This window comes from Balaenoptera acutorostrata, chromosome 6 (genome assembly GCF_949987535.1).
Source record: "Balaenoptera acutorostrata chromosome 6, mBalAcu1.1, whole genome shotgun sequence".
Lineage (NCBI taxonomy): Eukaryota > Metazoa > Chordata > Mammalia > Artiodactyla > Balaenopteridae > Balaenoptera > Balaenoptera acutorostrata.
In genome coordinates, this window is record NC_080069.1 from 115,725,007 (window position 1) to 115,752,560 (window position 27,554).

General features: G+C 37.3%; 1 protein-coding gene across 3 annotated transcripts in view; it reads right to left on the minus strand.

Moving 5' to 3' along the window:
• MAPKAP1 (MAPK associated protein 1) overlaps window positions 1-27,554 on the minus strand; it is a 239,942-nt gene that overhangs the window by 192,922 nt on the left and 19,466 nt on the right. For all 3 annotated transcript variants that reach the window (XM_057548443.1, XM_057548445.1, XM_057548444.1), the window contains exons 2-4: window positions 25,660-25,729; window positions 11,737-12,064; window positions 9,169-9,258 (exon numbers count right to left, since the gene is read on the minus strand). In XM_057548443.1, coding sequence (XP_057404426.1) covers window positions 9,169-9,258; window positions 11,737-11,995 — 349 coding nt within the window. In that variant the 5' untranslated portion in view covers window positions 11,996-12,064; window positions 25,660-25,729. The remainder of the gene's footprint in view (window positions 1-9,168; window positions 9,259-11,736; window positions 12,065-25,659; window positions 25,730-27,554) is intronic.

Below are 27,554 nucleotides of genomic sequence, written 5' to 3' on the forward strand. Positions count from 1 at the left end.
TCAGGGAATTCCCTGGTAGTCCAGTGGTTAGGAATCCGGGCTTTCACTGCCGGGGGCCAGGGTTCGATCCCTGGTTGAGGAACTAAGATCCTGCAAGCTGCATGGCAGGGCCAATAAAATAAAATAAATAGGTAAATACCATTTTACAAGAGGCAAAACTAAATTGCAGTGATACAAATCAGAACAATGATTGCCTTTGGGGAGGAGACTAACTAGAAAGAGGCATGAGGGAACTTTTCTGGGGTATAGAAATGCTGTATACTTGACTGGAATGCTAGTTACACAGGTGTATGTTTGGCGAAAGTCATCAAACTGTACATTTAATACCTATACATTTCCATATATGTACAGCATACCTCAGTAAAAAAATAAATAAGGGAAAACCTAAATAAATAAATATCCTCTGTATGCTGATAACTTCTAAATGATTATTCCTAAAATTATAGATTCAACTTCATATTTCGCACCTCCACTTGGATGTCCAATAGGTATCTCAAACTTTACACGTCCGTAACCAAACTCTTGATCTTCCCCACAAACCCGCCCCTCCCACAATTTTCTTCTCATTTAATGGCAACTCAATTCTGCTAGGCAAAAAACTTGGGTGTCATTCCACTTTTCTCTTTCTCGCACATCCTATCCATCAACAGAAACTTAAGAAGATATCCAGAACCACCTATAGCTACCAAAGCTGGATTATTACCACCACCTTCAAACTGGTCGTTTCCACCCTTGCCTCCCCCACCCCAACCCAGACCACTGTCTCTTCCCAACACAGCAGCCAATGAGTCTTTTACAATACAAGTTATAGGGACTTCCCTGGTCATACATTGGTTAAGACTCCACGCTTCCACTGCAGGGGGCGCGGGTTCAACCCCTGGTCAGGAAACTAAGCTCCCGCATGCCGCGTGGTGCAGCCAAAATTTTTTTAAATTTTAAAAAAGAAAAATAAAGTTATAAACTTCAGAATAAGAAGAAAATTGATAAATCTGATGACATAAAAATAAAAACTTCCTAATATATAAAGATTCTCAAAGTAGAGAAGATACTGACCAACAACCCAATAGAAAAATGGACAAGAAATATATAATGTCCACAGAAAAAGAAATTCAAATAGCTCTTAAACAAATGGAAAGATGTTCAACCACATTCATAATAAGAAATATGTAAATTAAAACTATACTACGAGGGACTTCCCTGGTGGTGCAGTGGTTAAGAATCTGCCTGCCAATGCAGGGGACACAGGTTCAAGCCCTGGTCCGGGAAGATCCCACATGCTGTGGAGCAACTAAGCCTGTGTGCCACAACTACTGAGCCTGCGCTCTAGAGCCTGCGAGCCACAACTATTGAGCCCATGTGCCACAACTACTGAAGCCCGCGCACCTAGAGCCCGGGCTCCACAACAGGAGAAGCCACCGCAATGAGAAGCCCGCACACCGCAACGAAGAGTAGCCCCGGCTCACCGCAACTAGAGAAAGCCCACACGCAGCAACGAAGACCCAACACAGCCGTAAATAAATAAATACATATATTAAAAAAAAAACAAAAAACTATACTATGATACCATTCCACTTCTATCAGGAAATAGACACTCGACACATTACTAGAGGGAATGCAAAACAGCAAATCTCAATAAAGGGGAATGTAACTATGTCAAAGAAAACCACATATTTACCCCTTGGCCCAACAATAAATACCACTTTCAGGATTCTGATCCTAGAGACACTGGCAAAAAAACAAAACAAAACAAAACTAATATGCATGACGCTTACTACTGCAGTCCCATTTGCAACAGCAAAAGCCTGAAAACTATCAAATATCCCTCAACAAGGGACTGGTTGGTTAAACTATGGTACAACCACATCATGAAACCTATCTCTATGTATTGCTCCAGAGTAATTCTCAGGATGTGTTGCTAAATGAAAAATGGGTTGCATAAAACAGTGTGTATTATGCTATCTTTAATTTAAAAAGAGGGGGATATGAATGTAAATATGCTTATATATATTTGTAAGTGGACAGAAAAGCCAAAACCTTTTTTTAAATGACTATCTAAAAGAGTAGAAGACAAGGAATGAGGCTAGATTTCTCTGGTTTACCTTGTTTTATGTATTTAACTTTACAACCATGTAAATGTTTTGTGTAATTAATAAAGAAAAAGTGCAACCTTTAAAAATAAAAGCAAAATGAAAAATGAACTTAAGTGTAATATTTAGTTGGCAGTTTAACTACAAAGAGAGGAATTATTTTAAGTAACTTTATCACATAGCAATTTGACTGTACATTCCCTAATGGAACATATCAAAAAGACAAAAAAAAAAAATCTTAAACTGTTTTCACTAATCATAATGTTAATAATAATATTGGTATTTCTATTCTGGAACCAAGATTTTCAGCATGAGAAAGGATACATAAACATAAAATCAAAAGTAAAAATTATTTTTTTCTGAGCTCTACTCCCTGAAAAGGCCTACAAGGAAAACAAAAATCAATCCAGTGAGCACCCCTAGAGCTCAGTTGTGGTCTCTTAATGCCATTTACCACTAAAAAGAATCAAGACTCCCTGGAAAAACAGCTGATTCCAGATTTGGGGAAGAAAATGTGCAAGATGAACCTGCAACATCTTGTTATACAAGAAAGCAAGGAAACTATGAAAGATTACTGGAATTGTGTCAAAAGAACTTAGTACCAAATGTGAAGGGACTCACTATACAAAGGGACAATTTCAGCATAAAAAAAGAATAACTGCAATGAATTGAAAAATATAAATTATGCTTAAAAACCCATGAGTGCATAATGATACAAAGGGAAAAAAACCCTCATCTACATGGGATGCTAGGGAACAAACTCTTCATTCTGAAAACAACTGACAAAGGTAAAGAAGCAAGCATTTACCCTGCTGTTCTTGTAGGGACTATACCTGAGGATAGCCAAATAATAGATTAGGGAAAGTTCTTTATATAAAACAAGTTGATAAAATTAGAAATCACTATTTCACACTTCTTAATGAAATAATGAATCTAGGTGATGCTCATTAATGGCCACTAAAACTATCAGATGAAAAGCTGATGGGAGTAATTTAATAATGGATGGATAACGCCTGATTCCACCATCAATCTTGTCACAAAAAACACAGTAAGACATTCCATGTTTCCTAAAATGATGCAATAGGAAATACAGATCAGCATGTACACAGTATTCTTACCAAAAATCAAACTTCAATCTGAGCAATTTTGTAGATCTAACCACCAGTTTATAGGAAATAAAGAGGACAGAGGAACATATTAAATGAGACCATGGGGATATGATTAGCAAAAGCCAGAATGTAGGAAATACTATGGGACAAATGACCCAGTTTCTTCAACTAATAAATTACAAGAATAAAAAGTGAAAGAGAATCTATAGATTAAAAAGGAAATGAGACATGTTACCCAAAAGTAAGGTGTGGACCTTAGATCTAGACCTGAACCAACAAAATGGGGGGAAGGGGGAGAAAGAAAAAAAAATTGAGACAATCAGGAAAATATTTGATAATAGTAAAGAATTCCTGCTAATTTTTGGAGGATAGTGGTAGTGCAGTTTTATTACATGTTAAAAAACACATAGGGCTTCCCTGGTGGCACAGTGGTTAAGAATCTGCCTGCCAATGCAAGGGACACAGGTTTGAACCCTAGTCCGGGAAGATCCCACATGCCGCGGAGCAACTAAGCCTGTGTGCTGCAACTAAGCCCGTGCACCACAACTACTAAGCCTGTGCTCTAGAGCCCGTGAGCTACAACTACTGAGCCCGTGTGCCACAGCTACTGAAGTCCGCATGCCTAGAGCCCGTGCTCCGCAACAAAGAAGCCACCGCAATGAGAAGCCCACGCACCACAACGAAGAGTAGCCACTGCTCGCCGCAACTAGAGAAAGCCTGCACGCAGCAACGAAGACCCAATGCAGCCAAAAATAAAATAAATAATAAATAAATAAACAAACACAAAAGTATTTAGGTATGCAATTATATGATAGCTAGGATTTGCTTAAAAATAATCTGGGAGGGGAGGGGAGGTGAATGTCTAAATGACGCAAGACGAAACATATATTGCTAACTGCTGAAGTTGGGTGATGGGCACGAGGGGTTCATGACACCATTCTCTCTACTTTTGTATATGTTTGAAATTTTTTTTCTTTGTTTTTGTGTCTGAAAATTTTTATAATAAATAGTTGTTTTAAAGGAAATTCAAGTTAGGAAAAAAAAAACGTAAGTCACACATCATATCAGTACTCTGATCAAATCACCTCACCCAGGGTCCTTATAGGACTGTGCATGATCAGGTCTCCCACTACTTACTTCTCTGACCCCACTCCTTCCCTTGCTTACTCTACTCTAACCAACAAGCATCCTTCCTTGCTATTCCTTGAGTACATCAGTCACACTTCTGCCACAGAACCTTTGCACTTGCTGTTCCTTCATCTTAGAACACTCATCTCCCAGTATCTGCCTGGCTCACTCCTTCACTTCCTTCAGATCCCTGCTCATCCACCACCTTCCTAATTCGACCTTCCCTGATCACCCTATATAAAACAGCAAGATCCCATGCCTAGCATTCCCTACCCACCTTAGTTGGGGGATATTGTTTTCTATGCCACTTCTCCCATTCTGACACCAGACCTCCTATGTTCGTTTAACTGCCTTTCTCCCCCACAACCTCCACGAGGGGAGGGACTTTGTCTTGTTCACTGCTCTACCTTCTAGGCCTATAATAGTGCATAACTGCCTTTGCATACTGTGGGAGCTAAATAAATACTTGTTGAATGAATAACCCTGGATCAGAAAAGCAGAGAAAGTAGTTGTGGGGATAGGGAGCAGAATGGGAGGAGGAAGGAGAGAGCAGATGGTCACAGAAAAGCAGAGATAAGATTGGAAAAGGTCACAGAGCCCTTCCTCCTGGTTCTAAGCCATTCATAAGGCACAGCTATACTTCTTGAGTTGCTCAACTTCAAGCTACTCTTCAACTTTGACTTCACTTGCTTTTCATTATTTGCAACTGAAAGTTTTTAATATAGAAGCTTTGGTAACTTTCCCGAACACTGGCTGTAGCTGACACACAGAGAAAGAAAGGTACAAGGGAACCCCAAAGACTCCTCAATATTCAAAGCTCCAGGAGCAGCTCCTTTCTGCCTATGGTATGGGAGAGAACGGAGCACAGTGGAGAGACCACAGTGTTTGGGATCAGATTGGCCAGGAGAAGAATTCTGACTTTGTCACTACTTGTAAGTAAGTAACTTGGGAAAGTTAGTTAGCACCTCTGTCCTCCAGTTTTCTCACCAATAATATAGAAATATTAAAAGCTAATTTGCTCTACTTGCATGAAGATGAAGTAAAGTTAATGGCTGGCATATTATAATCCAGTGGTGCTCACAGCTGGTTACCCCAGAATCACCCAGTGAGCTTCTGAAAAATATAGATTTGTGGACCCCAACCTCTACCTACTGAATCAGGAATTACACAGACAGGGCCTAGAAATGTATACAGAATGTCATTATAACATGCACTTTTGGATGCATTTCTGACTTTTATACAGCCATTGTATCTGGGAACTGTTGTCTTAAGAAACCAATAATAGAAGGTGTATTAAGAAAACTTCAGGAATATTCATAAGTAACTGATAAAAACTACATTATTGTTTTAAGTTATTATTTAACTTCACATGTAAATAGCCTTGAATTCCAATTAGACTTCAAACTTCTTAAGGACAGGAATCATGTATTCCCCAAAGCACCTAGCACAGAATTACTATGCACACAGAAGTTGTAGAAGAAATACTTGTTAAATGACTCAATAAATAAGAATAATAACTAATTTTGTAAATAATATACCAACACCATTTTAAAACAATAAAATTAAAAATACTAGTCTTTGATTTGAGATTATTCCTGACAAAGCTGTCTTCCAATGACATTGTCTTCACATTTATCCATGTAGTTTTAGTTACAGAAATACTAAAAGAATCTTACTATAAGGTATTACATTTACCATGTGGTCTCGTGGCATATGGGTCAGTAAGTTCATAAAGAACTTCGAGGGACTTCCCTGGTGGCACAGTGGTTAAGAATCCGCCTGTCAATGCAGGGGACACGGGTTCGAGACCTGGTCTGGGAAGATCCCACATGCCACAGAGCAACTAAGCCCATGTACCACAACTACTGAGCCTGAGCTGTAGACCCAAGAGCCACAACTACTGAGCCCACGTGCCACAACCACTGAAGCCTGCACACCTAGAGCCCATGCTCCACAACAAGAGAAGCCACCACAATGAGAAGCCCGTGCACCACAACAAAGAGTAGCCCCTGCTCGCCACAATTAGAGAGAGCCCGCGTGTAGCAATGAAGACCCAATGCAGCCAAAAATAAAATAAATAAATAAAATAAATTTATTTTTAAAAAAAACAAAAAACTTCGAGGTATGGACCAGATGGTTTCTAAGATCCCTCTAACTCCTCTATGAAAAGGAAGCATTTAGGCAGTGTCTTAAAGAATAAACTGGATGTAGATAGAATAACTGTGGAAAAAGAACATTGCATGGGAGGTCATCATATTCATAATGATGATTCTTCTAGTGGGGAATGAAATAAAACAAAGATAAAAAACAGATGAAAGGATTTTTAACAAAATGTAATTAGCAGAAAAAGAATGAGGAAATGAACGAAAGATTACCTAGCCAAAATTCCCAATTAATATCAAAATGATTTGGTGGTGGCATTTCTTGCCAAAAGAGAGTATGTATTTGAGAGATGTGTGAAAATAGAATGGCTGATCCATTTGCCAGGTAGATGTTTAGTGGACTGCGAACTCCACTTTTCTAACACATTTCAGGATAACCAGAGTGCCAGTCTGGGGTAATGATAGAACCCAGCTTAACAGAAAATTCAAAGGCATTCTTCTGTGCATTGACAAGGTTCACTCTAACCATCAAGAGTAACTAACCACCAGGCAGGCTACTGGTCTGGCCAGAATCAAGGTCAACGTCTCAAAGCATGGGCAGGCACATTAAGGAGCTTTTCCAGAAATAAGATCACAGTGTCAACTACTGAAATCTCTGAGACAGAAATAAAGGGAAGGAAACTGAGGGAGAGAGAAGCAGATATACATAATGGATGGTGTGGTTAAAATGAAAGCCAACAGGGGACTATTTGTTTCTCCAGCACATTCTGTGAAACACTGAACAAAAGTAAAAGTGGATTAGACTTTAAGGAGTGGGCAGGGGAGTACCAAAACTTATTAGATGCATCAAAATTTAGGTTGAAGAAATTACTCCTCACATTGTGAAAGGGGTTAATGAAGATACATTTGAGATGTTCTACTCTATTTATTAATTTATTTATTTATGATCATTTTAAGACATGGAAGTGAAGAAGGCAAAACAAAGGGTAGCTGGAGAGATGGGCTTATTAAACTGGCTCTGAATTCATTAAGGAGAGATAAATAGGAAAAACATTAAGACATACAAAAATATTGAAGAAAGTGGACAAAATAAATGATATAAGGGTTTTCCAGTTTATGCTAAATATAACAGAGAGAAGTATTAACTAGATCAACAGAAAAGGCCAGCCTGGAGAGATTTTTAAAGTAGCAAGAGCAAAACTAAAAAGACATTCAAGAAGAACTATAGGAAGTCACGGAAGTGAGACATAAAAAAGAGAAAGAAGAGGATTTCTCGTTCTAAACAGTCGTTATTTAGAAGCAATCATTAAGAAAACCATACCCACTGAACACTCCTGGGTTTACAATTATAGTAGGAGAAAGCAATAACCACTTTTTATGACATGGTTTAGCAGAAAGAGATTGGCCTTTAGGTGCAGACAGTGCTAGATACAAAACATGGCTCTACTGCACTACCACTTCCTAGCCTTGTAACTTTAGCAAGTTAAGTCTCTGTGACCTTCTGTTTCGTCTGTTAACGACAGCAACGATACCTACACCTTATAAGACCATTGCACTGGAGGTAATGCACATAAGGTACTTACCACAGCACTAGGTAGGTGCTGCTGTTAATGTGATAATCATTAATATTATTGGTTTCATAAATATTATGTAGCAAAGGAGTCAGTCAACGAAAATTGATAGGACATGTATTATATGCCAGGGTGGTAGAGGGAGGTGCTAAGAAGATATAAAAGACAGACTGCAGACATTTATTTCAAAGGAGGAAAAAAAAAAAAAAGCCTAGGAAATATGATAAAAAATTAGAAAATATTTTAATAGCATTCTATTTTGTACTTTTTAAAAAAGTCTTCTCGGGCTTCCCTGGTGGCGCAGTGGTTGAGAGTCTGCCTGCCAATGCAGGGGACACGGGTTCGAGCCCTGGTCTGGGAAGATCCCACATGCCGCGGAGCAACTAGGCCCGTAAGCCACAATTACTGAGCCTGCGCATCTGGAGCCTGTGCTCCGCAACAAGAGAGGCCGCGATAGTGAGAGGCCCGCGCACCACGATGAAGAGTGGCCCCCACTTGCCACAACTGGAGAAAGCCCTCGCACAGGAACGAAGACCCAACACAGCCATAAATAAATAAATAAATAAAATTTAAAAAAAAAAAAAAAGGTCATTTAAAATGTGGATGTAAATAGAACTTTAAAAAAAAAAAAAAAGTCTTCTCTTCTTGCTGAGATTGAAGCTTTGAAAATATATAAGACAACCAGCTTTTTAATGTATCAATACATACCATATGAACACATACTGCAAATGCTAATACCAGGAACATAATGGTCTGTAAGCTAAAGGAAAAGAATTAGCATATATGCAAAAAAGATTGTTATTGGGGCTAATGAGGCAAGGGAAAGTCTAGGTTAGAACTGCCAGGAGGGATCTACAATCCAGAGGCCCATCCAAATCATAGGTACACCCTGGCTCTAAGAACAAGGTACTGGCACAACAGTTTCTACAAAATATGCCCTGCACTCATCAGTTCTTGTGACCCAGGAGGAGGAGTGGCCAAAAAGACAAGACCTAAAGAACACACAGCTTCAGCGGGCCAAGGCACCCAAGTGAAAGAGTTCAAAGTTTAAAACACAAGAGGTATCTGCCTAGAGGATTTAAAAGGATGAATTAAAAATAAAAGCTCTTATATAATAATATAAACTAAATATATAAATCTCAAATTAATAATTAAAATTATTTCGATTTACCTGATTGCTTAGAATTTCTTTCTTTCCACTGAATATTTTTGCATTTGATCTGGTTTTGTCTCTCTTTTCGGAGTCGTTCTAATCTTTGAGCTTGAAAAGAAATATTATAACTATAAGTTTGTCAATGAAAGTTTACTATAAACAAAGACATAATTAACTACCTTTATATGAATAAAGATGTTTTATATTGCATACGTAGGGAAAAAGTCATAAAATTTTAAAGGTGGCACCCCTGAAAAGCAAATACCAACAAAAACATGAAAATATTCTTGATTTATAATTGAAATTAGAGGATATAAAACATTAATAGAGATCATAAAGATAGTATTAACATGGAAGAGAATAATAAAATGTGAAAACTTCTGTGATTAATATGACATTTCATTATATAAATCATTAATAACGGTCTTAAAGGAATTTTAATGCACAAATGAACTGAAGTGAATATTACATTACAGGAATAAAATTACTGTTATGAATTACTCTACCCGTTTCAAAAATTAAAGATAAATGAACTCAGACTAGACTATTAAAGTTTTAAATATAAAATCCTTTATCTAAAAATCATGAAATTATAAAATGTCAAAGCTATATAAATTAGCATAGCTTTTCTTCAGTGGGCTGAAACAGTTTATAGGTAGTAAAATAAATGATTTGTATCTTTGTAACATTAGTCAAATCTTAAAAAGAACAATTTTTCTTATACAAAATTTTAAGATATGCTGAAAGGATTAGAAAGTAAATTCCCTGGTCACTAGGATACCTCACAATCTTAATTAATTATTAGCATCCAAGTACTAGCTTAAGAAATTCCAACAACAATAACAAACGTGTCATCTAAAATTGTGCATTTGTGATTATATTACCACTGGCTGATCAACCTTCAAAAGTCAGTGAACTGATCTTTTAAAGAAATACTGTCCAGCATACATTAACAACTGCTGCACACGGAGACTACAATGGAAAAGAAAGTCACAACTGATGCCACCTCTTCAAATTAGCTTCCTCTTGCTAATCTTCAACTTCCTATCCTGGCACAATGTTAATAAAATAAATAAATAAAATTAAGTTTTCTTTCAACCACTTCCAAGATAGGAAATCTTACATTCCTGCCTTAGCCTTGTGGTAGGGAAACACTGAAATTAATCTTGCCAGAAAATTAAACTATGCTGGCAAAAGCATTCTGACAATGTCACTATATCTAACCAAATTCCACGGAAGAAAAATACATTCAATTGCAATTAATAAATGTGAAGGGTACAGCCAAAGTAATATAATCATAAAGCTCTCAATTTAGCGTCATTCTCCTACTGAAATCCATTCAACCTGTCATAAAAGATATCATCTCAATAACTTGCAAGGAAGTCAGTTTCAACTAGAGAACCAAGAATCAATGGTTCTAAATTATATTCAAACCTTCACTCAAATCCTATTTTGATAAAACTTCCTTTATATACTGGGAAATGCTATTAATTATTTTCATCATGAGAGCAAATTATTCTTTGTAGATGTCACAGAATGCTGAATTCTGAACCAAAACCTTAACATGCTTTGCACTGTGAATTGTATCCTGCTCTACCTGCAGTACTCCTTTACATACATTTTACATTTGGACTGTGAAAATAAACATATAAATATTTTCAATGTTCTACTATATATCCTGCCGTTACTTTTCCTGGGAGTTAGCAGGTTATTGCTACTGATAAGGAGATTATATTTTTTGATTATCTAAAAAAAAATAAATTATTTTGTAGAATACCCTGTCATATTTGAACAACTAGATTATAAAGTCTAAATAATTTATCTAAGTAAAGGACTTGGTTTATCACATTGCCCTTGAAATGCTCCCAAAAAACATAAGCTGGAAAAGGGGAATGATAAGTGTTTCAAAGCTAACGACTAAATAGATATATGCCAAAGTCGAGCATTTTCAAGCCACAATTATCAAAGGGTAGAGATCAACTAAATAAAGGTAATGTATCAAAAACAGGGGCACCTTTTCTAATCTCACACCCAGTGTAGGAATTCCTACTAAAAGCAGGCCTAACAAATATTCAGTTGTCTCCCTCCGAACCCCATACCCCCCTACAATTCCTCCAGGGCAAGAACTGTCTCTGGCAGCAGCACCCTTGGCTGGTCAGCTCTCTGTATTAAAGGTTCTTTATCATGTCAACCTGAAATCTGCCTCCAGGTAGTCTGCCTTCTGGGAATAATGTTGCTCTGTGAAGATACACAAAACAGTCCACTTCCCTCTCTGTACAGTCACTTTTTAGAAACAGAACACCCAACACTCCTCTCATAGCCAACTTTTTCACCTATTCTTCCTCTGTCTGCTTCCTTATCCCTCTTCTGTCTACCTCCTTCTAACAGCATCATTCCAGAGACTCTCTCCATTCACAGTTGCAGAGATGGAGAGACTGCTTAGACTCACTGTTAGTGTAATACACGCACATTCCTGTTAATGCACAGTAACTTTCCCCATTAAACCTATGCCAACGTTATACATTATTCTATAAGATTGTTTACTGATTTAAAGCTCAGAAGACATGACTAAAAGGCAATGTTTACCTGTGTTTGAGCGTCTTCTAATACCAAAGTCCCAACTTGAGGTAATATCGACTGACTGGGCATATACATAGCCCTGAGTCTCACCATTGCTTCCCTGAATTTCTGACCCACTGTCTCCAGGCATTGAAGGAGGATGAATCTTCTCTAGGTCAACATCATGATCAATGAGAACCATCTCACACATTCCTGTGTCATCACTGGTCACATGTGACTGTCGAATATGAGCTAGAATGATAGTTGGATTGTCCAAGAAGGCCATCCTTTCTGTGGGCCAATTTCCTTAAAAGGCTATTTTCTTCTCTTCATATTGTTTCACGGGCTCACCTACCTAGAAACACGATGTACACAGCAACATTTAAGAATAAGGCAGAAAATGACTGCATCATTTTTCAAACAAATTCAATGTGGTAAAATGCTACCTTGAAAATCAACATTTGTCCCTGTAGCTAGGAGCTTAAAAGGATTAAGTCTAAGCTGAAAGGAAATCCTTATAAGCTCTAGGGGTTACCGCTCTAGTCAATGAGATCTCCATGGTATCAGAGAAGATGGCTTACTCTTTTACAAAACAAGTAACAGTAACTCCTTAGGCCATTCAAAGCACATAACCACTGTTAAAACAATAAATTTTCCTTTCTTTCTCCCTTCATTCCCATGCAGTCTTCTCATTACTTTATAAGGTCATGGGGGAACAAGCTGTATTTTCCTCAAATGATGTGCTAAAGTATGAAACCGTATTTCTTCAGTTTACATTTCCCCCTCCTGCCATATGGTTGTGAAATGCCTAAAAGGGCACAGACAATGTTTTCTGAGTTACCAGGAATTTTACAAAAACGGACCACCAAAGTAATTTTGTTCAATAAATACATTTTCCTTCCTTCTGATTTAAGATAGTATTGTGCTTTTAAAATAAAACTTATTAATCAAACTTGTCTGCTACCAGATTAATTTCTTATTTTAGAAACCTAATTATAAGAACTGCTTCCTGAATCCTGTTAAAACTGTAATGATGTTTATTCTGGGAACAAAATGGTACCTCCTCAGTTAAATGGGAATACTCAACAAATAAAATATTACAGAATAGTAGTTAGGAACCTAAGGGCCTATAGGCAGAACTGGGTTCAAATCCTGGTCCTATCACTTGCTAGCTATGTGATCTTGGTCAAAATAACTTTAACCTCAGCGAGCCTGTTTTCTTTCTTCATTTATGAAATGGGGATTACAGGGAAGAAAGGATATATAGAAGATTATGTAGGTAAAATGCTCAAAAGAACAGCTGGTACATAATTTAAAATTAGCTGTTATTAATAATAATGATGATGCTGATGGTAAAAATATCGTTACCAACGTCAGTTTTCAATTCTTGTTTAAAATAATCCTAAAATATATCAACAATTTATCCTTCTCTCGTTAAGTTCACAGCAGGTAAAGTAAGTGCGTGCTTCCTTTGTAACAGAGGACTCTGCAGGTCATCTGGGTCACCTCCCTGCTCCTCTAAAACCATTATGAAGTGCAAGGAATGTGAACAGTAGACTGAATATGTTCCTAGGAACAGTCCTAGAAGATATTTATTTTTAGAAAGACCTAGAACACCAGATTTTCTTGTCATTTGTTTCTTCTAGAAATGGAACATAGGGGGAAATCTAGTTAATAAATCATTATAGCTAACTGAAGTTTTTAAATTTTTTGTCTGGCAACATATCCTTCTATTAACCTCACCTGGTGGATCTTAAAGATACTGAGATTAAGAGGAAGTTTGACTAAGGGGCATCTCTGATCAAGTGAATTACATTAATTTTCATTTTTTCCCTTAAATATTCACTAAGTACTTATTTTACACTGAAGCTAATAGGAAATGCAAAGGTGAGTAAGGTATGCCTGAGTCAAAAAGTTTATACCCTAATATAGACTCTGTATATTTCCTAATATCATGGGATTCTTCTAAGTGTCAAATTTCTGAGACATTTAGTCGCAGAAACATTAATGCCAGCCCACCACTTTAAGTGTATTAATCAGAAAAAAATTACAGAAATAAAGGGGAGCGTTTAAGTTTCACTTGTAAAAATAAGTTCTTATATAACCACAAAGACATGTATACAACCACAGATTTAGTTATGACAGTATTTGTTTTGTAACAGAACCATGGAATCACAGATCAACAAACATCTTTGTAGCAATCACGACAAGCATCTTCCCCATGAAAGTAAGGCAACTAGGCACCAGCACAGGGCAGGTGTTTTCAACTTCATATGGATTAGTTCTCCCCTGCAAAAACAAGGGCTTTCAGTGAGAAGCCACATATTTAATGGGTGTTCTGGCATCAAAAAGTCAAAGGACAAAGTGGCAAAACTATACTGGGGTACTTTCAACAGAATCTTTTTCAGGAAAATGAACCTGTTCCATCACCTCTTATGAAGAAAAGAGTTATGGGCAAGCACTTCTGAAGGCACATACCAACTCCCTAACTATCCTAACAGAACAGAGGCCCCCAAAACACCCTAACATGAGCAGATATCTTCTCTATTAGTACACTATGACTTCACACAGTGAGGAATCTGTATGAATCACTCAACAACTATTTATTCAGTTCCAGTTCTGACAGGGAACTCCCACAGGACTGCCCTAAGAAACATGTTTTCCACCTCCTATAATGTACCTGAGGATTCAGACTGTAAGTTCCACAAGGACAGGGGCCATAATACCATATCCTTTCTGGCAACAAAGAATCTTACACACAGCTGGAATTCAATAAATGTTGCTGTCTGACTTCCAAGGACTACACAATTTTGTTTCAGAGATAAGTCATATATGAGCATGTCGTGTGTAAGTGTGATTATAAAGAAAGAATTGCTTTTTAAAAAAATTAATACAGGTACAAGAGCTTCTCTACAATGTGCCCTTCAAAATTGTCACCCTTCAAAATTGTCACTATCAACTTATTCCAAAACTACTTTTCACACCAAAAGAATAGGTTTTAAATCACTTGGACAGCAGCAAATTATCATTTGAAGGTAGATTTGATTTCTAAAACAAAGATATTCCGAACACAGACAAAAAAGCAAGTTATTTTCTCTGATCAGCTGTGCAAAGATCAAAGATCTTTAAAACCAAATGCTGGCAGGGGTTCAGAGAAATGGGCACTCTCGTGCACTGTAAGAGGGAATGAAAATTGGAACTTTTTAGAGGGTAATTTGGTAGTATATATCAAAGTGTAAAACATGAATACCCTTTGGACAACCCCACTTCTAGGATCTGCTCTAAGGAAATAACTGCAAAAATATTTATCTCAGGATTGTAATACTGAAGATCTGAAAGTAACCTAAATATCCACCAACACTGCATATGCCAGGACACATACATACAACGGAATACTACACAGCAATTAAAAATACTTGGTAAAGAATGGATAAACCAAATGTGGTACACACATACAATGGAAAGTTACTGAGCCTTAAAAAGTAAGGCAATTCTAAGACATGCTACAACATGGATGAACCCTAAGGACATTACGCTAAATGAAATAAGCTAGTCAGAAAAGGACAAATGCTTCATGACTCCACTTACATGAGGTACCTAGAGTAGTCAGATTCATAGAGACAGAAAGTAGAATAGTCTTTCCCAGGGGCTGCGGGGAGGGGAGAGGGGAGAATTGGGGAGTAAGTGTTGAACAGGTATGTGTCAGTTCGGGAAAATGGAAAATTTCTGGAGATGAATGGTATTAATGGCACATCAATGTGAATGTGCTTAATGCCACTGAATTGTATACTTAAAAATGGTTAAAATGGTAAATTTTATGTTATACATACTTTACCACAATTTTTTAATGTCTGTGAAATGCCAGATTAAACAAATTTAAATAGGCTTTTTTCTTGCTGTTTAATTACAGCACTTCTCAAAGTTTTTAAACTACTAATGTATTATATATTGTGAATCTCCAAGAGGGAGGAATCTAGTAACGTAATATATTCCAAATTCCAAACTTATTTGATCCCTAAACATTTTTTCCTCTAGAAACACTAAAACATATCAATGTATAACAGAGTTTCACAGACATGGTTTAGAGATGCTGCTCTTCACTTTTACAAATGGCCTTGAATGCCTTCCCTGAACGTCACCAATTCTTGACTCTCTGAGATAGTCAGTGCTTTTTAATATATACCATTAAGCTATCAGATAAACAATAATTAGATTGTTAGCAGATGTCCTACTTTTCAGATTTTCCCACTTTCTAACTTCAGGTTCCTCAAAGCATAAAGATTTGTTTCACTAAAAATGGAAGCAGGGATTTCCCTGGTAGTGCAGTGGTTGAGAATCTGCCTGCCAATGCAGGGGACACGGGTTCGAGCCCTGGTCCGGGAAGATCTCACAGGCCACGGAGCAACTAAGCCCGTGCGCCACAACTACTGAGCCTGTGCTCTAGAGCCCGTGAGCCACAACTACTGAGCCCACATGCCACAACTACTGAAGCCTGCATGCCTACAGCCTATGCTCCACAACAAAAGAAGCCACCGCAATGAGAAGCCCCCACTCGCTGCAACTAGAGAAAGCTCGCACACAGCAACAAAGACCCAACGCAGCCAAAAAAAAAGAGGAAGCAAAAGGGACAACCACAGAGAGTGGGAGGATAGTAAGAGATGTCCCAAAATGACATGGCCATTTTTAATGTACTTGATGGTCTCCTTTTATACTTCATTCATTCATTCATTCAACAAATATTTATTAAGTTCCTACTGTACGCTAAGTGTGGTTCCGGGCGCAACTTGAATGCCATTACCACTTCACATAACCATTTGATTTGTGTTCATTAATGATCATGTAACCTGCCTGTGGTAACTTGGAGCACGCCCTAACAGGGGAGTAAATTTTTAGTAGGCTTAAATGGGTATCAAGTCTTAATATAAGTATATTCGTAATAATAACTTTATACACATACACCCTCCAAATTTATTTGCAATGTATTATAAAAAAAACAAAAACATAAGATACAACACAGTAAAAAAGTAGATGAGAAAATTGGCAAAGGAGAAGTAACTTAATACGAATCCATAAGCCAGTGCATGCCATGTACGTTTTCTGCAGGTAGAATGGAGAATCCCAGAAGCAAAAAGCAATGATAATAACTAACCATAACTTGTTATAAAAGCTAGACTTGTTTTTCCCTTTTTACATGGATTAATTCATATAATTCTCAAAATAACCCCATAAGATGGTAACTATTTTTACCCCCATTTTATAGATGAAAAAACTGAGGCAAAGTAAGAAAACTGCCCAGACCAGAGGGCAGACAACAGAAGCAAGAAAAACTACAATCCTGCAGCCTGTGGACCAAAAACCACAGTTACAGAAAGACAGAGAAGATGAAAAGGCAGAGGGCTATGTACCAGATGAAGGAACAAGAAAAAACCCCAGAAAAACAACTAAATGAAGTGGAGATAGGCAACCTTCCAGAAAAAGAATTCAGAATAATGATAGTGAAGATGATCCAGGACCTCGGAATAAGAATGGAGGCAAAGATTGAGAAGATGCAAGAAATGATTAACAAAGACCTAGAAGAATTAAAGAACAAACAAACAGAGATGACCAATACAATAACTGAAATGAAAACTACACTAGAAGGAATCAATAGCAGAATAACTGAGGCAGAAGAACGGATAAGTGACCTGGAAGACAGAATGGTGGAATTCACTGCTGCGGAACAGACTAAAGAAAAAAGAATAAAAAGAAATGAAGACAGCCTAAGAGACCTCTGGGACAACATTAAACGCAACAACATTCGCATTATAGGGGTCCCAGAAGGAGAAGAGAGAGAGAAAGGACCAGAGAAAATATTTGAAGAGATTATAATCGAAAACTTCCCTAACATGGGAAAGGAAATAGCCACCCAAGTCCAGGAAGCGCAGAGAGTCCCATACAGAATAAACCCAAGGAGAAACACGCCGAGACACATAGTAATCAAAGTGGCAAAAATTAAAGACAAAGAAAAATTATTGAAAGCAGCAAGGGAAAAACGACAAATAACATACAAGGGAACCCCCATAAGGTTAACAGCTGATTTCTCAGCAGAAACTCTGCAAGCCAGAAGGGAGTGGCATGAAATACTTAAAGTGATGAAAGGGAAGAACCTACAACCAAGATTACTCTACCCAGCAAGGATCTCATTTAGATTTGATGGAGAAATCAAAAGCTTTACAGACAAGCAAAAGCTAAGAGAATTCAGCACCACCAAACCAGCTCTACAACAAATGCTAAAGGAACTTCTCTAAGTGGGAAACACAAGAGAAGAAAAGGACCTACAAAAACAAACCCAAAACAATTAAGAAAATGGTCATAGGAACATACATATCGATAATTACCTTAAACGTGAATGGATTAAATGCCCCAACCAAAAGACATAGACTGGCTGAATGGATACAAAAACAAGACCCATATATATGCTGTCTACAAGAGACCCACTTCAGACCTAGGGACACATACAGACTGAAAGTGAGGGGATGGAAAAAGATATTCCATGCAAATGGAAATCAAAAGAAAGCTGGAGTAGCTATACTCATATCAGATAAAATAGACTTTAAAATAAAGAATGTTACAAGAGACAAGGAAGGACACTACATAATGATCCAGGGATCAATCCAAGAAGAAGATATAACAATTATAAATATATATGCACCCAACATAGGAGCACCTCAATACATAAGGCAACTGCTAACAGCTATAAAAGAGGAAATCGACAGTAACACAATAATAGTGGGGGACTTTAACACCTCACTTACACCAATGGACAGATCATCCAAAATGAAAATAAATAAGGAAACAGAAGCTTTAAATGACACAATAGACCAGATAGATTTAATTGATATATATAGGACATTCCATCCAAGAACGGCAGATTACACGTTCTTCTCAAGTGCACACGGAACATTCTCCAGGATAGATCACATCTTGGGTCACAAATCAAGCCTCAGTAAATTTAAGAAAATTGAAATCATATCAAGCATCTTTTCTGACCACAACGCTATGAGATTAGAAATGAATTACAGGGAAAAAAACGTAAAAAAGACAAACACATGGAGGCTAAACAATACGTTACTAAATAACCAAGAGATCACTGAAGGAATCAAACAGGAAATAAAAAAATACCTAGAGACAAATGACAATGAAAACACGACGACCCAAAACCTATGGGATGCAGCAAAAGCGGTTCTAAGAGGGAAGTTTATAGCTATACAAGCCTACCTAAAGAAACAAGAAAAATCTCAAGTAAACAATCTAACTTTACACCTAAAGAAACTAGAGAAAGAAGAACAAACAAAACCCAAAGTTAGCAGAAGGAAAGAAATCATAAAGATCAGAGCAGAAATAAATGAAATAGAAACAAAGAAAACAATAGCAAAGATCAATAAAACTAAAAGTTGGTTCTTTGAGAAGATAAACAAAATTGATAAGCCATTAGCCAGACTCATCAAGAAAAAGAGGGAGAGGACTCAAATCAATAAAATCAGAAATGAAAAAGGAGAAGTTACAACAGACACCGCAGAAATACAAAACATCCTAAGAGACTACTACAAGCAACTTTATGCCAATAAAATGGACAACCTGGAAGAAATGGACAAATTCTTAGAAAGGTATAACCTTCCAAGACTGAATCAGGAAGAAACAGAAAATATCAACAGACCAATCACAAGTAATGAAATTGAAACTGTGATTAAAAATCTTCCAACAAACAAAAGTCCAGGACCAGATGGCTTCACAGGTGAATTCTATCAAACATTTAGAGAAGAGCTAACACCCATCCTTCTCAAACTCTTCCAAAAAATTGCAGAGGAAGGAACTCTCCCAAACTCATTCTATGAGGCCACAATCACCCTGATACCAAAACCAGACAAAGACACTACAAAAAAAGAAAATTACAGACCAATATCACTGATGAATATAGATGCAAAAATCCTCAACAAAATACTAGCAAACAGAATCCAACAACACATTAAAAGGATCATACACCACGATCAAGTGGGATTTATCCCAGGGATGCAAGGATTCTTCAATATACGCAAATCAATCAATGTGATACACCATATTAACAAATTGAAGAATAAAAACCATATGATCATCTCAATAGATGCAGAAAAAGCTTTTGACAAAATTCAACACCCATTTATGATAAAAACTCTCCAGAAAGTGGGCATAGAGGGAACCTACCTCAACATAATAAAGGCCATATATGACAAACCCACAGCAAACATCATTCTCAATGGTGAAAAACTGAAAGCATTTCCTCTAAGATCAGGAACGAGACAAGGATGTCCACTCTCACCACTATTATTCAACATAGTTCTGGAAGTCCTAGCCACGGCAATCAGAGAAGAAAAAGAAATAAAAGGAATACAAATTGGAAAAGAAGAAGTAAAACTGTCACTGTTTGCGGATGACATGATACTATACATAGAGAATCCTAAAACTGCCACCAGAAAACTGCTAGAGCTAATTAATGAATATGGTAAAGTTGCAGGTTACAAAATTAATGCACAGAAATCTCTTGCATTCCTATACACTAATGATGAAAAATCTGAAAGAGAAATTATGGAAACACTCCCATTTACCATTGCAACAAAAAGAATAAAATACCTAGGAATAAACCTACCTAGGGAGACAAAAGACCTGTATGCAGAAAACTATAAGACACTGATGAAAGAAATTAAAGATGATACCAACAGATGGAGAGATATACCATGTTCTTGGATTGGAAGAATCAACATTCTGAAAATGAGTATACTACCCAAAGCAATCTACAGATTCAATGCAATCCCTATCAAATTACCAATGGCATTTTTTACGGAGCTAGAACAAATCATCTTAAAATTTGTATGGAGACACAAAAGACCCCGAATAGCCAAAGCAGTCTTGAGGCAAAAAAATGGAGCTGGAGGAATCAGACTCCCTGACTTCAGACTATACTACAAAGCTACAGTAATCAAGACAATATGGTACTGGCACAAAAACAGAAACATAGATCAATGGAACAAGATAGAAAGCCCAGAGATTAACCCACGCACCTATGGTCAACTAATCTATGACAAAGGAGGCAAAGATATACAATGGAGAAAAGACAGTCTCTTCAATAAGTGGTGCTGGGAAAACTGGACAGCCACATGTAAAAGAATGAAATTAGAATACTCCCTAACACCATACACAAAAATAAACTCAAAATGGATTAGAGACCTAAATATAAGACTGGACACTATAAAACTCTTAGAGGAAAACATAGGAAGAACACTCTTTGACATAAATCACAGCAAGATCTTTTTCGATCCACCTCCTAGAGTAATGGAAATAAAAACAAAAATAAACAAGTGGGACCTAATGAAACTTCAAAGCTTTTGCACAGCAAAGGAAACCATAAACAAGACGAAAAGACAACCCTCAGAATGGGAGAAAATATTTGCAAATGAATCAACGGACAAAGGATTAATCTCCAAAATATATAAACAGCTCATTCAGCTCAATATCAAAGAAACAAACACCCCAATCCAAAAATGGGCAGAAGACCTAAATAGACATTTCTCCAAAGAAGACATACAGACGGCCACGAAGCACATGAAAAGATGCTCAACATCACTAATTATTAGAGAAATGCAAATCAAAACTACAATGAGGTATCACCTCACTCCTGTTAGAATGGGCATCATCAGAAAATCTACAAACAACAAATGCTGGAGAGGGTGTGGAGAAAAGGGAACCCTCTTGCACTGTTGGTGGGAATGTAAATTGATACAGCCACTATGGAGAACAATATGGAGGTTCCTTAAGAAACTAAAAATAGAATTACCATATGACCCAGCAATCCCACTACTGGGCATATACCCAGAGAAAACCGTAATTCAAAAAGACACGTGCACCCGAATGTTCATTGCAGCACTATTTACAATAGCCAGGTCATGGAAGCAACCTAAATGCCCATCAACAGACGAATGGATAAAGAAGTTGTGGTACATATATACGATGGAATATTATTCAGCCATAAAAAGGAACGAAATTGAGTCATTTGTTGAGAAGTGGATGGATCTAGAGGCTGTCATACAGAGTGAAGTAAGTCAGAAAGAGAAAAACAAATATCGTATGTTAATGCATGTATGTGGAACGTAGAAAAATGGTACAGATGAGCCAGTTTGCAGGGCAGAAGTTGAGACACAGATGTAGAGAATGGACATATGGACACCAAGGGGGGAAAACTGCGATGAGGTGGGGATGGTGATGTGCTGAATTGGGCGATTGGGATTGACATGTATACACTGATGTGTATAAAACTGATGCCTAATAAGAACCTGCAGTATAAAAAAACAAACAAAACAACTAATACTAAACTTTCATTGGGTTATTTGTATGGAAATATGTTAATATAAATGTTTCAGACATTACATGAAATTTCTAAAAATCTTATATTTGTATTTGTATGGAAATATGTATGGAAATATGTTAATATAAATGTTTCAGACATTACATGAAATTTCTAAAAATCTTGTATTTGTATGGAAATATGTATGGAAATATGTTAATATAAATGTTTCAGACATTACATGAAATTTCTAAAAATCTTATATTTGTATTTGTATGGAAATATGTATGGAAATATGTTAATATAAATGTTTCAGACATTACATGAAATTTCTAAAAATCTTATATTTGTATTTGTATGGAAATATGTATGGAAATATGTTAATATAAATGTTTCAGACATTACAGGAAACGTCTAAAAATCTTATATGTTCTGGTATAATGTTATAAGTAATAATCCTAGTTATTACTTTAAAATGTATATCTCAGAAATAACTAATTTTCTTGTCAACTGCATTATTATGAACTTTCATCAAATCTTTAACCATGGTCATTTTTAAGTCTTTTGTCATTTACAGACAGTTCTGGGTGTACTCTGATGATTTTGCAAATATGTTCCTATAAAAGAGTTTCATCTTCAAGAAATTCATGGAAAAGACTCTGACAAGTACAGGTTTCTGGTAACTGACTGTACTGCTGAACTGAATGAATAAGCATTTTCAGAACTCTAATGAAAAACTGATGAACTCATAAAACTGCTAACAAAAGATCAAGATGAAAAAAAAGAAATTAATTACATGGGACTGAGTGAACTGATGAGGATGAGTATAATTTTTGTGACTTTCTGTCTGAATTAAAAAAAAAAATCCCACAAGGACTCAGAGGAAAAGAATATACAAATCAATTTTCACTGCAAAGTAAAGGAGCTGTTACAGTGGAGGATTACTGGACTGAATGTCAATATTATGACATAGTATAAGTGTGTTTCATGTTTGGTAATTGCAATCATTGTTGCTTTTGTTGTGGTCATCCATGTACAATGCTTGGTGTCAGTCTATCTATCTCTTGTAAAAATAAAATACAGTGTGTGTGTGTGGAAAAAAAAAAAAAAAAAAAGAAAACACACTATGGCTGCTGAACGGGAAAGGTGAGGTGGGGTGATGCATAAAACAAGGGTTTCAAATTAGCTCCGATACCGTTCCATAAACCCAATAAAAAAAAAAAAAAAAAAGAAAAAAAGAAAACTGCCCAAAGCCAGACAGCTAATAAGTAAATAGAACTAAGAATCAAACCCAAGAGCTTGGGATCTTAACCACTCTATAGCCTCTCAAAACAAAGAGGAACAAAAACTACAACAGCTATAATAAACATGATTTTTTAAAATCCTGTTGTTGAGTTCCAGGGCCTGAGAGAAATTTCCCCCATGGGTCCTTGTGAAAGATGCAAGACAGTAAATGTGTTATGCAGTAGACTAGACCCTTAGCCTTCCCTCCACTAATGCAACAGTGATTTGTACAACAGCAAGAAATAAGCAGCACACTTAATAATTGTTCAAAACTAAAACTCATAAAATTTTACACATGAAATGAACTCCAGAGATCATCTACCTGTTGACCTGAAACCACAGAGAAGGGTTTACTTTAAATCCCCAGTTAGGTCTAAGTATCCTTCTGAAAATCCCTAAAAATTCATGCAACTTCAGCTACAAAGTCCATACCTAAAATATTCCGTCTCTTTAAATAACCCCACCAGAAGCAAATGAGCCCTCCTTATACTTCTTCACTCCCTAAGGACCTGAGATGGCAACATGACTTCAAATGCTCAAGTCCAGCCAGTGGTTGTTCCTGGACTTTCAAAACACTACACACTCACTTCCCTCTGCCAGACAGACTTCAAGCTGCCCTCACCTGCAATCTGTGAAAACTTGTCTGAATAAGCAACAGCCTGGGGCTTCTCAAAGGTCTGCAAACTCCTAATCAAAAATTACTGCTGCCCCATCAATGTGTCATATAAATGTTGGCATGTTAATTGTGTATTTATAAGATTGTTAATGGTTAGTTAATTTACCTCCCACACTATTATTGTACTTGAAATGATTTAACGTCTGCTGAGGGAGTTAACAACATGTAACAGCAGATGCAAGATTTTTTTTTTTTTTTACCTTTCCACACTGTACCCCGACTTCATGCTATTAGCATTAGGCAAGTTGAACCTGATCTCTACACAAGATTCCTTAAGAATGTTATAGAAGCACTCACATTTATTTTGCACAACAAGAAATGATCACAAGTTAGAAAAACAAAGCCTTTTTATTATGTACATTTATAAAAACCAACAGACCCTGTTTCTTACTAAGATTTCAAAGTTCTTTGATCTAATTAAAGTTCAGAATTCATAACCCCTGGAGTTAGAAAATAAGTGAAATGACCATTAAAATAAAATGCACTTTATTGATTTTAAATCTCTTTTTCTAACTCTCTCCAATTTAACTCTAAATTAAATCTTCACTTATTTTTTAGAAGAGTAAAATTGAGCCATTTTTTCCCCTCGGGGAATTAAAATCTTCTCCATGTGAATATGCCTAATTTAATTAAACAGTAAATAGTGAGACCTTATATCTGGAGAGTTTAATTTTTCCCTTCACATTTTTATTTCTATACTTCGACTAAAAGTACTTATTAGACCAAATTACAACAACAGAAAACAAATGTTTGTATCTTCTTTCGAATAATATGGGATTCATTCACTAAACATCATTGAGAACTAGGCACTGGGACTCCTACAAAAAAGTACATGAACACTGGCCTGTGTCCTCCAGAGGCTTACAAGCTTCAGCAGATGAGCTATGTCATGTACATACATAACAGTAATATAAGGCAATATACTAACCGTCAAATAAGACACTAAGATAATATATTTTCCAAGAGACAAGAAAGTTACAGAAGGCTTTAGGAAGGAAGAAGGTGGCATTTAAGGATGGGCAGGCTTTCATTAGGCAAAAACACAAGGAGAACAGTAATAGATGACAATTACTGAGCTTCTTACTATCAGCTGTACTTTTCAGGTAACAACATATTTCATCCTTACTACCACCCCAGAAAGTAGGTATTACTATTACCCCCATTTTATAGATTATAAAAAAAATTAAGGCTTAAAGGCGTTATGTAACTTGCCCAAGGTCACTTGGTGGATTTTTGAGTCTTTGCAGCTCCTCCCATCACTGGGCTCACTTGTAATTTGCTGTGACCAACAGGATGTAGTTGAAGTAATGTGGGACTTCTGAATCTCGGTCTCAAGAGACTTTGCAGCTTCTGCTACAGCCCTCTTTGGACCATATTTGAATCAGGGGAAGAAGCTCGGGATAAAAGACCAAATGCAGAGAGGCTCAGCCGTCGATCATGCCAGCTACTGTGATGCCACCCCCCACCATGAGTGACTGAGGCCATCTGGGACCAGCCAGACCCTCACCAATCTACCAGGAGACCTGGTCTCCTCTCCTATCAAATATCTCCTGTGGACAGAGGGAAAGGGACCCTGGCCCTTGATTTTTCTTTCCTTGTACCACTAACCTCCACCTGAAATGTCTCTGAATCTTACCATCTGCCAAGATCCAGTTAAAGGGAGACTGGTACAGTACAGTGCCTCTCAAACTTGTCCACGGACACACCTGAAGGGCAGAGGAGAGTAACCATAAATCAAGGTAAGAGAGAACCTAGGGGGAGCCACGTAAAGCAACATGCTGGAAGAAACTTATTTTTAGAATTCATTCATATTTTGCATTCTATCCTATAACATACTGAACCTGTATTTGTTTTAATAGAAAAAAATATTTTACCTTTGAATACAGTCACTAAAACTGATAGTCCAGGAAGATGTGCATTGCTTACTTTGTGGCTTCTAGGACCGACTGGCACATACTGAGATTCTCATAACCCCATTTTGAACAGCAAGGTCTGCTGGAAAAACACAGACTTTGGTGTCAGAAATACCTGATTTTCTGAAGATCATATGGTCCTTTATCAACAAATAACTCAAGATCTAAATATTGCTCAAAATGTTTCCTATGACAAGTATGGAGAAAAACCATAATTAATAATAACACCAAACTATATATAAAGTTCTAAGCACAACTTAGACTAAAATCTCTATTACAAAGCAGTTATTACAAAACGATCAGTATTTCCAGTGTTTTGAAATACTTATTAGTTACTTGAAATTGTTATTAGCAATAGCTGTGAAACTTCAGACGACCTAACTACCCACCACCTCCACAACTCCAAAGCTGCCGTCATTTCTGGCTGTTACAAGAAATCTGCCAGTTTGGCGCAATGTAGCCCTAAATTATTTTTCCAATGGGTGTTGTCTCTCTGAGATAACAGATTTGATTGACACTTGTTATGATAAACAAATAATTTTAGGTTTTACTTTAAGATTCCAGGTAAAGGGCTTCCCTGGTGGCGCAGTGGTTGAGAGTCTGACTGCCAATGCAGGGGACACGGGTTTGAGCCCTGGTCTGGGAAGATCCCACATGCCGCGTAGCAACTAGGCCCGTGAGCCACAGCTACTGAGCCTGCGCGTCTGGAGCCTGTGCTCCGCAACAAGAGAGGCCGCGACAGTGAGAGGCCCGCGCACCGCGATGAAGAGTGGTCCCCACTTGCCGCAATTAGAGAAAGCCCTCGCACAGAAATGAAGACCCAACACAGCCATACATAAATAAGTAAATAAATAAAAATTAAAAAAAAAAAAAAGATTCCAGGTGAAAATGTTTACAGTTTTACCTAAAGAAATGAATAATGCCAAAGAAACTAGACTGCTTCTCCATGTGAAATTACCAGTGTAAGAGCTGAAACCATAATTAACACTCAACCGCTACCATTCATTGGTTTCATTTGACAAATATTTATAAAGCACTTACTATGTGCCAGGCACCAGGGACACAATGCTGAGCAAAAAAATTTGAAAAGACCTGGCTACTGCCTTCATGGAGCTAAAAGTACAAATGGTAGTCAACATTTTTTTTTTTTTTTTAAATTTTATTTATTTATTTATTTATTTATTTTTGGCTGTGCTGGGTCTTCGGTTCGTGCGAGGGCTTTCTCTAGTTGCGGCAAGTGGGGGCCACTCTTCATCAAGGTGCGGGGACCGCTCTTCATCGCGGTGCGCGGGCCTTTCACTATCGCGGCCCCTCCCGTTGCGGGGCACAGGCTCCAGACGCGCAGGCTCAGCAGCTGTGGCTCACGGGCCCAGCTGCTCCGTGGCATGTGGGATCTTCCCAGACCAGGGCTCGAACCCGTGTCTCCTGCATTAGCAGGCAGATTCTCAACCACTGCGCCACCAGGGAAGCCCGGTAGTCAACATTTTAAGATGGCTCCAGAAATTCTTCTCTTGATATCCATGCCTCTGTGTTATTCCCTTGAGTGTGGGTGGAACCTGACTTGCTTCTAGCCAAGAGTATAGCAAAAGTGATGAAGAGTCATTCCCTTGATTACTCT